This window comes from Engraulis encrasicolus, chromosome 6 (genome assembly GCF_034702125.1).
Source record: "Engraulis encrasicolus isolate BLACKSEA-1 chromosome 6, IST_EnEncr_1.0, whole genome shotgun sequence".
In the NCBI taxonomy this organism is placed as follows: Eukaryota; Metazoa; Chordata; class Actinopteri; order Clupeiformes; family Engraulidae; genus Engraulis; species Engraulis encrasicolus.
The window spans coordinates 45,034,544-45,049,174 of NC_085862.1; the positions used below are offsets into that span (position 1 = coordinate 45,034,544).

At 41.5% G+C, this 14,631-nt stretch overlaps 1 protein-coding gene across 1 annotated transcript; it reads right to left on the minus strand.

The window, feature by feature from the left end:
* Positions 1-350: 350 nt before the first annotated feature.
* Positions 351-7,785, minus strand: LOC134451574 (5-hydroxytryptamine receptor 3E-like). The gene is given in 8 exon segments (XM_063202080.1): positions 351-592; positions 736-936; positions 1,140-1,373; positions 2,260-2,403; positions 2,614-2,783; positions 3,124-3,230; positions 7,065-7,223; positions 7,756-7,785. Coding segments are annotated over 8 exon segments (1,287 nt in total).
* Positions 7,786-14,631: the final 6,846 nt, after the last annotated feature.

The following is a 14,631-nucleotide window of genomic DNA, read 5'->3' on the forward strand; positions in this document are numbered from 1 at the left end:
CGCAGTTAACTGCAAGCGCCCGCTGCTTTCGGGTCAGCCCGCGCATCACTGATAGGGAGCCTAGTTTCAATGAGCAGCATAGTTGCAGTACCATTTTTGACCATTTCCTGCACAGTGTCCCTTTAAAAATTTCAGTTCATGTACTCAAAACGTTCTATTAACTTATCCGGGTTTACAGTGTAGAATAGATGGTGTTAAGACATAGTTTTACAATATCATAACAGCCAGCTGAAATCCCGATGCTTCATAACAATTATGTGAGATCTAAATAGTACCCTGTGTATATAAAGTCAAAACATCATCATCATAGACCTTTCTTATTACCCCTCACTGATGCAGTCTTCAGACAACTAATTGGTCCACATGACCAATATGGTGATGAAGCTGGTGGAGATGAAGATGAGGTAGATGAAGAACAGGAAGCGGTCCACCACCTGTGCGATGTGGATCCAGTCCTCTGACACCTGCTGGGTGGCCGCACTCTTCTCCATGTGCTGCCGGATGGCTCTAAGCTCCCTCTGCAGACTCCCAAAGGGCTCCTGATGGACCAGCTCAGGCTCAGTCACATTGGGACGTTGGGGAGGAGCCTCAACTAGAAAAAGAGGAATGACACCTGAAGATCTTTCGAGCCTTTATTGTTGTAAGCCCTTTTGACACTTAATATGATGCCCAAAGTATGAATAATGTTACTTTACAATGTTGTAATTTCATTTAAGCATGGTTTATTAAGGGTACCTGATTTTTTTGACTGAGTGTCCTTGTCGTCTGGTGTCTTCCTGCTCAGACAAACCAGGCGGGCCAGGAGGTCTATGGCGAGGAACCTAAGCCAGCGTGGCACGTCAGGGTAGTTATGGGAGTTGTGCAGGACGTTGGTGATGATGATGGTCTCCAGAAGACTGGCCACCATCAGAGCCAGACAGATGGAGAAGAACACATCTGAGGAGAGAAGTGAAACCAGTGCACACAGAGCAGAATTGCGAGAGTACCAGTATCACTACTGATCTACTGATAAACTTGCAACCGAGTATTGCAATTTGGATAAAAAAGAATAAATAAATTCTGGAAGATGACCAGAATGGTTCTGATATGATATTTTCTGAAGGACTTCACAGTTGAGGAAGTAATTTAATTCAACTTACTTAGAAGTGGTATGGTGTTTCCAGTGACAGGCAGCAGGTCATTCATGAGGAGCAGGAAGACGGTGTAGCCCAAAATGAGGGTCATCTTGAAGGCCGACCGGTCCACGTTCTGAGGGGGCAGGGCGAAGCTGAAGAGGTCCAAACTGATGAGGAAGCAGCTTGGTACCAGCAGGTTCACCACGTACAGGGTGGGGTGCCTTTTCAGGATCAACTAGAAGAAAAGCAGTCATAATAGTTATTGTTTAGAATATAACAGAGCATAGAACCAATGTCCTGATGTGAATGTTCTAGGTAAGGTTTGAAAAGTAGAAAAAGCAAATACAGTTGTGCAACTACAGCATGGTTTCTTTGTCGTTACTTAAAAGCGCCACAGTAAGATATTGAAAATGCTTCCCATGTGTTACTAGGGTCTACACAGCACCCTACAGCACACATGGCATACCCATATGAATACAAGCAATATGGTTCTTAAAGGAACAGTGCACCCTTTTTTGATTTTCACATATTTGCAGTATTTCCAAGCATTATTCAAGAATGTGCGTATCATTTTTGGCTATATTGCCTATTTAAACGGTACAGCCAAATTAAGCGTAGCAATGCAAGTCTATGGGGGCAAACAAAACATCTTCAAATGTACTTATAAACTACTTAAAAATTAAGTTAAAATTCACCAGAGTGCAAATCAGCTATTTAATCCCGTCCTGTGATAACTTGTGGCTTGATGCTATTGCCCCCATCCACTTCCAGTGATTATGCTAAGCTATGCTAATAATTCTGATTCAATAACTCTAAGTAGGCCTACTGAAAACACTGAGAAGAAAATGATATGCACATTCATGAATAATGCTTGGAAATACTGCAAATATGTGAAAATCAAAAATGGGTGGACTGTTCCTTTAATTAATTAATAGTCAAACTATATTATTTCACCAACATTTTAAGTTAGTCTTTTTGTACATAAAAGACAGCACTGTCCAAACACATTAGTGTCCGATGTGTTGATTGGGACAATTTGGCCCATACACATTAACACAAACATAGACATACGTAGACATTGACATAAACGTAGACATAGGTCTGGCTGTCTTCCTCATATACACACATACATTAGCGTAGATATGATTCCATTCATTGGAGCCGTTTTTGTTGTCTTCGTATGCGGTGATGTCCTGGACTACCCATTCTCCCTTCCTTGACATGTAATAGTTTGTCCAGTCTATGATCGTCTCAATGGGCACTTCAAGAACCAACTGAACGTGATCCGCTGCAAAAAAAAGATGGAATGAGCCATTTTCCCACTGACAGGTGAAGTTGTGAGCATGTTTTATTGTTAACTGAATGTGTGTTCATTTACTGTATTTGTGGCTGTGTGCGTGTGTGTGTGTGTGTGCGCGCGCATGCGTGTGCATGTGTGTATTATGCATGTGTGTGTGTGTGTGTGTGTACTGTAGGCTATGTGTTGCACGCACCTTACCATTGTGTAAGTAGGAATTGAAGGCGTAGGAGCAGTTCTGAGTGTCGAAAGGGAACGTATAGATATCCATGTTGCAGGAGCTGACTACTCTCACCGGAAGCCAGTCGTCTACAGTCCCATCGCTATGTAGGTACACAAAGTAGGTTTCTGGTCCTGTGTTTGCTTCCATGCTGCCATAGAGCAGAAAGGACAATAAGTCGGCAACAAATGTTATTTCTCTGGCACGTGTTTTCACATCACTGAAATTGAGATCACTGAGACATGATCAAGCAAGGAATTACATTTGCTGACGCAAGTATTTGAAGTAATTAGTCAACATTGTCGGAGTTCAATTACTATTGATTGATTACTAGCCTACATTGAATGGAAACATTTCTGGCTACTATCATAGTTACTCATACCTGAAACTTCAGGAGACTGAATGACGAATGACTCAACATTATAATAATTCTTAGCTTGGCAAGCCAAACTATGGCTCAGATGACAGTTGTAAAACAGCAATTTCCTCACGCTTCATTGATGAGAAGATCAGGGTACCACAAGTTCTTTCGGGGGAGGGAGATTCTATTTGTGCCACACTCCTCTGGATCCCATTGTGCAAACTCATTTGGAAACCTCTGTTGAGACAAAAGGTGCCCATGCCCGTCAAAGTGGACATGCCCACCAAAGTGCCCCAGTTCAATCAAGCAGCTTTCCAATGAACTGCTAGCCAGGCTAACGCCCTCCTCGTGACGCAACACCTTCAGCATTGCTTCTAGTCAGGCCAGGAGCATTCAAGATATTGTTTCTGCGCTCCGGAAAAACGTGAACTCCTCCCCCTTTGACAGCAGGCAAACAACCAGTAGCAAACCAAGGGAGGCAGGTCAACCATGCGGTTTATGAAATCTTACTTGTCATGCTGTTGGTCAGATGAAGTCTCGACTAGATTTGAAAGTTGATAATTAGGCTACTAAATTGCTACTTTTTATAGTTTTTCTGCATAGTTTTGGCTCCTAGTAATTCATTTATTGCTTCTACCAGACTAACCTGGGGTGGATTTCTCGAATCCGACCAAAATTAGCCTTCGGACCAAGTAAGTACGAACGAAGTCCGACACAACAACTAACCAACAACGATGATTTCTCGAAAGCCTCAAACCAACAAAGTCCGATGTAGGTACGAAGTAAGTCCGATGAAATTCCAACCAAGTAAGTTCAGACGCACGATGAAGTTGTCGGAAATGCTCGGAGTGTCTCGCCTCAGCTCGGGTGCATTTGTCGCAAAGCAGTGACGCTGTACCACACAGTGCCTGTCAAATTCAGGCTATACATCTATCAAAGTCCACAAATCTTTGTCAACACAATCATGTCCCCGACTTCACCCCTCTTCAACTGCAATTACCAAATGCGACATTACAATCCACCATGTATTATTTGTAGGTTTTGCATATAATGTTTAATATTGTACGCTATAGCCTACCACTAATATGGAAGCACGGTTGGTGGGTGAGTGGTTAGAATGTCGGAAATTCATACACGATATTTCCTTATCGGAGGCGTGAGTTCAATCCCCGGTGAATATAATAACCACCCATCACATCTTTTTTCCAGAACGGCAAGCGAAGTCATTCTCACGCTCATGGGCAACGCAACACTTTCAACAGGTCATGGCCAGGCAGATTGCAGTTAATGCTGCTTGAAATGATAACTGAAATTACGCTTGAGAATAAATAAAACATATCAGAATGTTTCTTTAATTTTCCAGTCTGCACGCGTCTTTACGCGCAACGTAAGCGGGTGGAACTGCCATTATTGCCGTTGTACATAAAGACCCGCAGGAAGGGACCTATGGAAGGGGCCGTTAATGTCTGTAAACATGGCACATTCAAAGTCCTTCAACGTCGGAAAAGACCTGTTAACACAATCATATCCCCAAAATCCACCCCATTAAATGCAATAACCAAATGTCGGTCTACACATCACCATCGATGAAGAGCAATGGGCGGTGAATGGTAAGCGCGAAGGCATTTTCAGTGTGACAAGATTTCGATTCCCTCAGTAAGATAGGCCTACATTAAACGCAGGTGCCTATTCCTCTGCGCAACTGTTTATCCAACCTCTGTGTGTGTGCGTAAAGTGGCCGATCCACGCGTGCTGTTGGGCGCGCTTGTGGAGCTCTGGCATCCGAGAGTCTTTGCCTCGTAGCCACGCACGCAGTCACATTAAGGCCAAGTCAAATTGCTTTTCACCTGTATTTTACAAAAACACAAAACGATGGCCCAATTCACACAGATAGAGAAAGAATGACACTGCATTGTGTTGTTTTCTGATCCCCCTGACTGCACTGCACTTTGTGCGCCATGGGCCATGGCGCTATTTGGAGTGTGCTCACTGCTGAAACAACATTTGCTTTAACAGTAGCCTATTGGCCGGCTACTTGTGACAGACTTGTATTACAATAGTAGAATTGAAATGAAAAGAAGAATATGAATACTATAAGACCTAGTAACGCGAAGAAGTGTCCTATTCATCACACTCGCCTTTCCGAGTGCCTTCCCATTACGCACTATTTCAACATACTAGGGCAGTTGCATAATGTCCATTTTTTGAACTTGTTGTAGCCTACGATGTAGTTTGGAGTTCTTGTGGACTAAGGCATAGCCTACAATGCAAGGAATAGGCCTACAAGAAGGATCACCGCACACTGGTGCCTTTTAAAAATAATAGTGAACAGCGCATTTCGCAATGGCAACTTATAGGCTACATGTATTTCCATGTAGCCTATGCTTGTTGGAGTTTAATCAAAATGTGCTATTGGCTTTGTTATGTGTGGAGATATGTGAGCAATTAAATAATCTACATTCATGCGAGATGCTGCTTTTGGTGTGGGTTCAAATCCCGATGGTAATCAAACGGTTCTTTTTTTGGCACAGCTTTGATTGATCGGAGCTCGTGAAGCACGATAGTGAAACATATAATTTCCTACTATATTTGGACAATATTTTTGTCCCCTGTTTGAATATTGTGTTGGTGGGGTTTTTTTCAGCCCTGTTCGTAACATGACTAGACATTTGGTGTAGTGTGGGTCGGAGGCTTGTGCACTTGGTGGCAGTAATCGATCGATGTTGCTTGAACTCTGCCTGAACCCGCCCCAAACCACGAGCAAGAGTGACGTGCTTCCCAAAACAAAGGTGAACTAGCTAACCATGCTATTCGTTCCAATTCCGACAGTAGTACTAACGAACAGCTCCTACTTCGTTTTGCAGGAACACCTGAGTCGTTCGCACCAACATCGGACGAACGACTAACTACATTACTTGTAAACATTGGTACTTTGTAAGTCTTAACGAAGTGTTCCAGAAACAGTTTTGTCGCAGCTGGGTCGTTAGTTGCTACCTTAGTTAGCAACGAAGGTTTCGAGAATGTTAGCCCTGGACGATTCAGCACAATGGATCATCACATATCCATACAGTATCTCTCCAAAAAAACAGTTAACCCATGTCTCAAAATTATTTTCTTTCATAAAACATTAGTGGGCTGACTAACTATATGTATACAATACTTACTATATGTATCCAAATGAGGGTTGTTAACAGTTGTGCCTTCTCATCCTATGTAGATAGATAAAACAACACTGTGAGATTTTGGAATTAGTTGTGCATTTCAGGCAAAACTAAGTGATCGTCTTCATTCATTAACAGATAGATTGGAAATGTCATTGTCTCTCGTTTGAATTTAACCTACAATTCAGTTCTTCTAAGCTTGCCTATAGCTGTTTTAGCTCATGGATGACAGCAAAAGATCGAGGTACTTTCAAAATATTATACAGTATAATGACTTTGCATTGCTTTAACCATCCTATTGTCCTTGGGGTCTATTTGACCCCATTCAATGTTTAACATCTGAATAAATGTGAAAAAAGTGAAATTTTGACAAAAATATTTTTCCTAACACATCCGTGTTCCTTGGGGTCAATTTGATGTTAGGTTTTTTGGTGTGTTGGGGGGGCAGGGGGTGCTATGATATGGACAGTTCATGGACTTTGTATGTGTCCAACAGAGTAACATTAAATATCTGAGATATAAACATATGCCAAAGTTCTGGTTTCTTCTGATTTTGTAAACGTTTAAGTGGCTGGGGTCAAATTGACCACAAGTATCACGGATTTTATACAATCTGAGGTTTAACAGCAGGGTTACTTTAACCCATTTTGTCCTAAGCCCTTTTTGGGAAAAGGTGCCCTCTACCTATTAAATCCTAAATATCTCAGCCTCTGAAGCACATGAAATGAGTCACGTTTAAAAACTAGGACCCTCATTTTGCCTTAGAATGTGTTCATCAAGCTCTAGCTTACCCACATTTTTAATAAAACAGCTCAAATCTCAAGAACCTGAATTCAGCGTATATGTGTCTCCAGGACACAATGGGTTAAGATTGAAAAAACACCTGATGATTTCAAGCGGTTTTGCTTACCACTCCCATGATGCCGTAGAGTATGAAGGAGAACTGTATGATGACGGGCTGTGATGGGTCTCGGACAGGCCGGATGACACTCCGGTTCAACACGTTCTCCTGGAGGGCACTCAGGAGAGACTCTGAGTTTGGCTCAGAACAGTTGAAGCCCTTAGCAGACTGCAAGACCACGCCTGGCAGAGAAAGCAAGTATGACCATGCTATAGCTTAACAAGGCCCACATACTGATGGATGGAAGAACTGCCAAAGGTAGTGCCATAAGGAGTCAGTGCATTCTAAACCAGATCAGTCAGAGATGACAATCTGGCCACCTGACCAATGCCTGATGTGTGTGTGTATGTTTGACACTACAGCCGGTCTACAAACAGCTGCTCCACTCGCTCTTCGACCCATGCCTGCAGCTAGGGGCACTGTCGAGCGAACTCTTCCGTTGGCGCCCCTAGAGTGCAGTACCACCCGGGAAAGTCGCGAGTGGAGTCGCGAGTGGAGTGGAGTCTCTCGTCGTACCCATAGAACCTCTCTGGCACTACCCTCAGGTGACCCAAAACACTGCCTTGTCTGACAGGCAGGCAGACAAACAGACATCACAATACCTTGTTAATACTATTAATCAAACCATTCTGCTGCTTTGCAATGGATGTATAAGTATTGTCAGATTTCCGAAAAAAAAAAAATGTAATATACATATTACCTGTATATCTCTGAAATTCCTAATGTTCATGTTGGCTCATGTTGTAATTACTGGCATTTGGCCCATTTGAGGCCTTCAAAATGTAATAAGTACCTATTAAAGAGGGTTTGCCCACAAGACTTGGTGCTAATCCGTCCACCCACTCAAAAGTTATCTCGTGGCCCAACCATGGTTCTAACGGCTGGGCACCAGCCCGGGTCATTTGCAGAACCTTCCCCATCTTTCTCTCCCCACTCGTTTCCTGTCTATCCTCCACTGTCCTGTCTCAAAAATAATAAAAAGCCTCCGCTCTCCAAAAAAAAGCAAACAAAACATCTCACAAACAAAAAGTCGCCATGTTGAAAGTGTCAGCCTCAAAACCATAATTAGTTGATGCACCTTTAACTTATAAATGTAACCTGTAATTTGTGTCAGGACAAAAGATTTGGTGCAAATACGTCCTCCACATGCTCAAACCTTCACATGAAATATTTGTGGATGAGCAGTCGGGGGAAACCAGTGTCCCAGACACACCGCATTTTGGGGATAGGCCTATAAATAGTCAGGACATGCAACATATTTACACATATATTTTATTCATTATACTACTATATCATATCTAAGATCATTGGGCTGCCCATAGCAAACCTATTCCAGGAAGCCCATAATAAAAGTATGCTCCGACTGGCCACATGCATCTCTACAGATATCACACACACTCTCTACCAAGAATATCAGCCATTACCCTCAAGTAGGCGTTTCAGAGTTCCCCGCTTTAACCGCAACAGACTTGAACATGCTTTCATACATCAATCAATTCTTTTGTTAAATCAGTAGTATTTATTACTTCATGGTGGTATTATCTTCAAGTTATGTGGGTTGCATGTAATATATGTATGTATGCATGTATGTATGTATGTTTGCCTGTACATAGGCCTGTGTCTTTTGTTTTGTCAGCTGTGCAATAGTCTTGTGATGTGATGTTATTGTGTAGGCCTATGCTTTTCTGTTTTCTGTATTCTGTTTCGTCTTAACGAGTGTTGCTCAGGGATGCAAACTGAATTTCAGTGCAAACTGACAATAAAGTATCATCGTATCATATGCCTGCATTCACATATCCCGTTCAAAAATGCAACATGTCCATAAATGTGCTTATTGTATAGGACATGCATTTACATGTATTTAATGCAATATATCCCTACAGCACACTTCCGGGCGCTGCACAGTGGCTGCCCTGCGTTCTCTCGCGTCTGACACTGTTTGTCCTGTTTATTTATTTATTGTATGTGGATCAATGTGATTTTACATTGTTATGTTATATGTGCTTGTCTGCTATATGTCTCACTGTGTCTTATGTGTATTGTGCCAGCGAGTGAAATGCAAGAACAATTGCCCCACGGGGACAAATAAAGCTCTAACTAACTAACTAACATTAAAGGGGTATGCCACTATTTTGGGGCTTAATACAGTTAAAATCGTTGGCCAGGGTTTATAAAGGTGGTAAAGTGTCTTATTTTTCATGTAAGCTGTTGTCTTGCTTTAAGACAAGTTAAAAGAGGGAGCATGTCGCTAAGCTAGTGAAAGTCAATGGATCCGTGTAGCATGCTACATACTACACGGATCCATTGACTTTCACTAGCTTAGCGACATGCAACGATTGTAACTGTATTAAGTCCCAAAATAGTGGCATACCCCTTTAATGTATAAAAAATACTTGACTCCTCCACATGTACCTACATATATACTGTTATTATGCTAATACATGTTGCATTTATATGTAAATCATTTTATTACCTCCGCCAAGGTTATGTTTTCGGTCGCATTGGTTTGTCTGTCTGTTTGTCTGTCAGCTGGATAACTCAAAAAGTTATGAATGGATTTTGATGAAACTTTATGGAGTTGTTGGAAATGACCAAGGGAACATGTCATTAGATGTTGTTGGTGATCAATCCGGATCCAGAATTTTTTGAAAAAGATTCTTCACCATTGCAGAATAGACTCAAATGTTCTATCAAACAGGACCCTTAGCACTGTCTGAGGGAATTTTCTAGTTCACATTTTAATATAGGAGATACGGGATATCCCCATTTATGTGTCCACAAATGTGAAGAGAATGTTTGACTCATCCACATAATAATATTCCATATGTATATCTGCATATTAATATTACTGGGATATATGTGGCCATTTTTACCATGTTTTTTTAACCTAGGCCTATATTACATTTCCTAGACCTTCATCAAGAGGACTGTAGATACAAGATAGTGCTCAGGATTTTTTCAAAGCGTCTTATTTGTGGCATTGGGATTAATCCAAAGTGTGTTGTTTTTCTCTCAAATGAGACAAAAGTTTCACATCCCTTGAGCATGACTCAAGTCATGGAGTCATGATGTGCAAATCACCCATGTTAAAGGCTATTGTGCTATTTACAGTATAAAAAAGACCTTCAGCTATTATACCTATATCTGACAACCATCATAATTATTCGTACTGGGATTTAATTTGTACAATTGTATCTTATTTTATTAATTTAGTTGGTCAAAAATGTGTAAGGAAAGAGTATAAAATATACTCATGCCCAAGTAATATTGCTGAAAGCCCATTGGGAAACTCCAACTCCCATTGTCATTGTGACACAGCACTCCACAGCACACAAGTGAACACTGCACACTGCACACAACGAAATTGCATTTATGCCTCACCCGTGCAAGGGGGCAGCCCTCAGTGGCGCCCCATGGGGAGCAGTGCGGTGGGGCGGTACCATGCTCAGGGTACCTCAGTCATGGAGGAGGATGGGGGAGAGCACTGGTTGATTACTCCCCCCACCAACCTGGCGGGTCGGGAGTCGAACCGGCAACCTCTGGGATGCAAGTCTGACGCCCTAACCGCTCAACCATGACTGAATTGTTGTATTGCTGAATTGTTGTAATGTTTCCAATTATTATTTTGTATTTTTATATATGTTCAGGGGTGTAGCCCCTTAATGCATGCTGTACCACCAGTGGCACACTGTAATAGTCATTGAAAGGTTAATTAACATAGTATTACTCTACTATGACATAACAGAGGGCCTTTAGTAATGCACAATGACTTGTTATAACAGGTTAAAAGCTGTATTTCATTGTTCAACTACTTTAGTTAATTTCTTTATTTCAGATCCAGGGCGATCCATATCACATACAACATCACAACACAGTAAAAAAAAAAAAGAAAAAAGAATTAAAACAATTTTCAATTATTATTTTGTATTTTTGGGGTTAAACGCGAACCGTATTTCATTGTTCAACTACTTACATTGTGTGAAGATGAAGCATATCAGCACAGAGATGCTTAGACGCCACACCCTCCGTCCCAACACCTGTCACATTGATGATGGATGGAAATTCATTTTCATTTATATAGCAGCTGCTGTTGTAGAAGTTTTCTTTTAACATTATTGTATTTTATTGCATGTAGAGTACAGATTTCCTTACCTTCTGAGTAAGTGGAGAAATGCTATTCATTTTAGCTGCCCCTTAAAGATAGAGTGTGTTACCGAAGTAATATTGCCAGCCTGTATTGACCACAGTATGAGTAATGCCAGCTCTGCTGAGACTCTATAAGGACACAGACAGTCATTTGCATAGTTTCATAGGCACACAATCTCTTGGTAGCCTACAGAGGGATACGGCATGACTGTGCATCTCAATTAATTCAACACCACAAGGCCATCTCTATGCTTTGTTGTTTTAGTCCTATGTTTTGATAAACTAGAATTAGTTTTGAACTAGAAATGCACCTATTTATTTATTTATTTTTTTATTTAGTCTTTCTGCCTTCTTTTAGTGGAGTTAGAAACTGAAATGTCAAAATTCGCCCTGTCCCATTTGAGGTCACTAGGGGCATGTAGATTTCTAGGCTAGCAATGGTGAAGAATTTTAAAAAAAAATCCTGGTTCTGGTTCGTAATCCGGATCAGCACCAATATTAAATCGCTTGTTCCTTTGGTCATTGCCAACAACTCCACAAAGTTTCATCCAAATCTGTGCATAACTTCTTGAGTTATCCTGCTGACAAACAAACAAGCAGACAGACAGACAAACCAACGCAACCAAAAACATAACCTCCTTGGTGGAGGTAAATATTATGCTTGCTGTTGTCTTGCTTGTACATTTCAAAACCGAGCGTGTTTGCATGCTCTCACCAATTATGTAATCTACGGTAATTCTAAGGCCTTGATAGAAAACATTCTTGGATTCCAAAGGTAGGTTATGTTAAAAACATTAAATGTCAATGGAGGGCACTCAACTAGACAAGAAGTGATCTTTAGACTCAATGCTCCATCATTTGCCCAAAAATGTCTAAGCTTGATCCTGGAAAAGGTCCACCCACAATCGCAGAGACATGCTAGTTCAGCTGCTGCAGAGAAATAATATGGACTGTGAAGTCATAATTCAAAAGTGAGTGTAGATTCGTAAAACTCATTTTTGAACAGTTCCATTTGCATCCATGCACCTGTTTATTTTGCTCTATACATCTTCAGTGCAACAATATTCTTGCTTCATGTCAAGTCAAAACTAGCCTAGAAATCTAGACGCCCCTATCGACCGCAAATTGAATTTGCTCCCGGGGGCAGTCTAGCGGACCCCGGTCGTTTAGCGAGGCTGAAAGTTATCCGATGACAGGTCCAATCAAATCGCGAGGGGGGCCGGGCTATCTAGTAAACAGGAAACTTTCTAAGAAGAAACATGGTGGCCTCCGTGCTACGTACAGCACGAAAGTGTTTAATTAATTTAAAAAGCCTGGATGATAATACATTTCGTGGCTGACATGGATTGATGTAATAATACACCATGAACTTATCGGACACAAATAGATCACAACACATTACCATTTGATCATTCGATGTTTTAAACTAGCTCGGTAAGCTAATTTGAGCATTTTACAGAACCAGATAGTCACACGCCATTATCAGACCACTACTGTAGGTGTAGAATGAAATTGCTGCCCCAATTTCTAATAAGACACATGCCATTAAAAACGAGACATTTGGGAGCTTTGAAAGTCTTTGAGTAGCTTAGGCCTACTAAATAGATGGGAATGACACCTAGTCTACCAAGCTAGTGGCTAGCAAACCTGTCGTCAATTACACAGAGCTAGGTATCCAGCCGTGTATTAGTTATGGGTATACAGCTAGCTAGCTAACACCGAACATGCCATGTTGACAACAATCATAAATATAACCATTTAACAAGCCCCAAATTGCTCAACATTTCGCTGGTTGATCAAGGAGGGCCGTGTGGTTGAAAACGAGGCATTTTTGAACTGTGTAAGTGAAAACACGATTTATTAGGAAACTTGTTTGTGGCTGTGGTCAGAGCCATACAGAGAACAGAGTCAGGCGATCTCCGCTGTCTGCTAGGGCCAACTTCCTCATTAGCAAAATTAGCTGTTTTAGCTTCTCAGTACTGCTCAGCGTTGCGAATGTTAGTTCCTAGTAGTGGGTGTAGCACACAGCAAATGCAATGTGATGCAATGCAGGGAATATGACAAGACTTGCTGTTCGTAGTAATAACTTCAGATAAACATCACAGGTGGTAAAACTGTTGTGATTATCACCACCGAGACAGTTGATAGTTTACACATTTGTGGTGATTACCCCGCAGTATAGTTCGTTAGTCCTTATTTTTGGCTGTTAATGTGGTTGTTCTATGTTGAGTCTATGGGAAGACAGCCGCTTTAGGAACAACCTTATCTCGCTGAAAGGCGGGGCTGCAATTTAAGTCCTGGTCCTCCAATCGCGTAACTCTGTTCTCTGTATGGCTCTGGCTGTGGTGATCACACGCATTCACTGCTACGACGGCTCGGAGTTGCCGATTCACCTACAAAGGGGCGTGTCGCGTGTACGTTCTGAAAGTGTGTGGGGATTGGTTGTTCCACCATCCTACTGCGTGACGTTGAGTGCCAAGACAACCGTTTATCCCCCCCACACTCTCTCCCAGCTCACCTAGACCCCTGTGCAGCTTTTTGCTGTACGGGTCTGGCTCGCTAGGCTAAGTCAAAACAAGATTACCAAGTGTCCATTGTTGACACATACAAATGAATAGAGTGTGTACTTGTCACATGATCACCACCACAAGTATGAAACAAAAGTTGAACACCTAAAATATCGTGATTTCCATTTCCAGTCCACTCTGCTCATCAATGGGTACATTCAAATATGCAGACTCCTTTCCTCCACTTGTGCTTGTGGCCTCACGTTTAGCTGACGCCCCGCCTCCGTGGAGAAAAAAAATTAAGTTTCCCTGCTGTCAGCCTAGCCACAACAATTTTTGGGGGACTATTGTTCATTCAACATCCAGATTGATCCACACTATGTGAGTTTCTGGTAGCCTCATAAAGTTCACTGTTCCGCCACTGGAACGCTGTGTTGGCCATTGAAAAACTTAACATAGTACTGGCAAAAATTGTAAGATCGATTTCTTATTCTAGTCTTGTATTCTCTCTGGGACTAGTGCTACAACAGACACCATATAGGCTTCAGCAATGCATTGTAACTTTGTCATTGGTATTCTGGTAACAGCCCATTTTGGTAACACTTTATTTTAGGGATACATCTATTAGCACTAATACATAACATATTAATGCCTGTGTAAGTAACTTGTAAGGCATGTACTAAGCAAAATCAGAAAGTTGTTAAGCATGTATTCACAAATGTCTTGTTCATGCCCAATTAGGGATTTATTACTTATATAACCTTGGTAAGGACCAGTAAGCCTATATTTCTATTTATTAGTAAGTAGTAAGTGGCAGAATACAATGTGTATAATCTCCTGACACACTGTGTGAACAAACCCTGAACAGTGTGAAAACAGATGTGGAATAAGGGTCCCTATTCTATTTGCTCAGCCCAGATGGT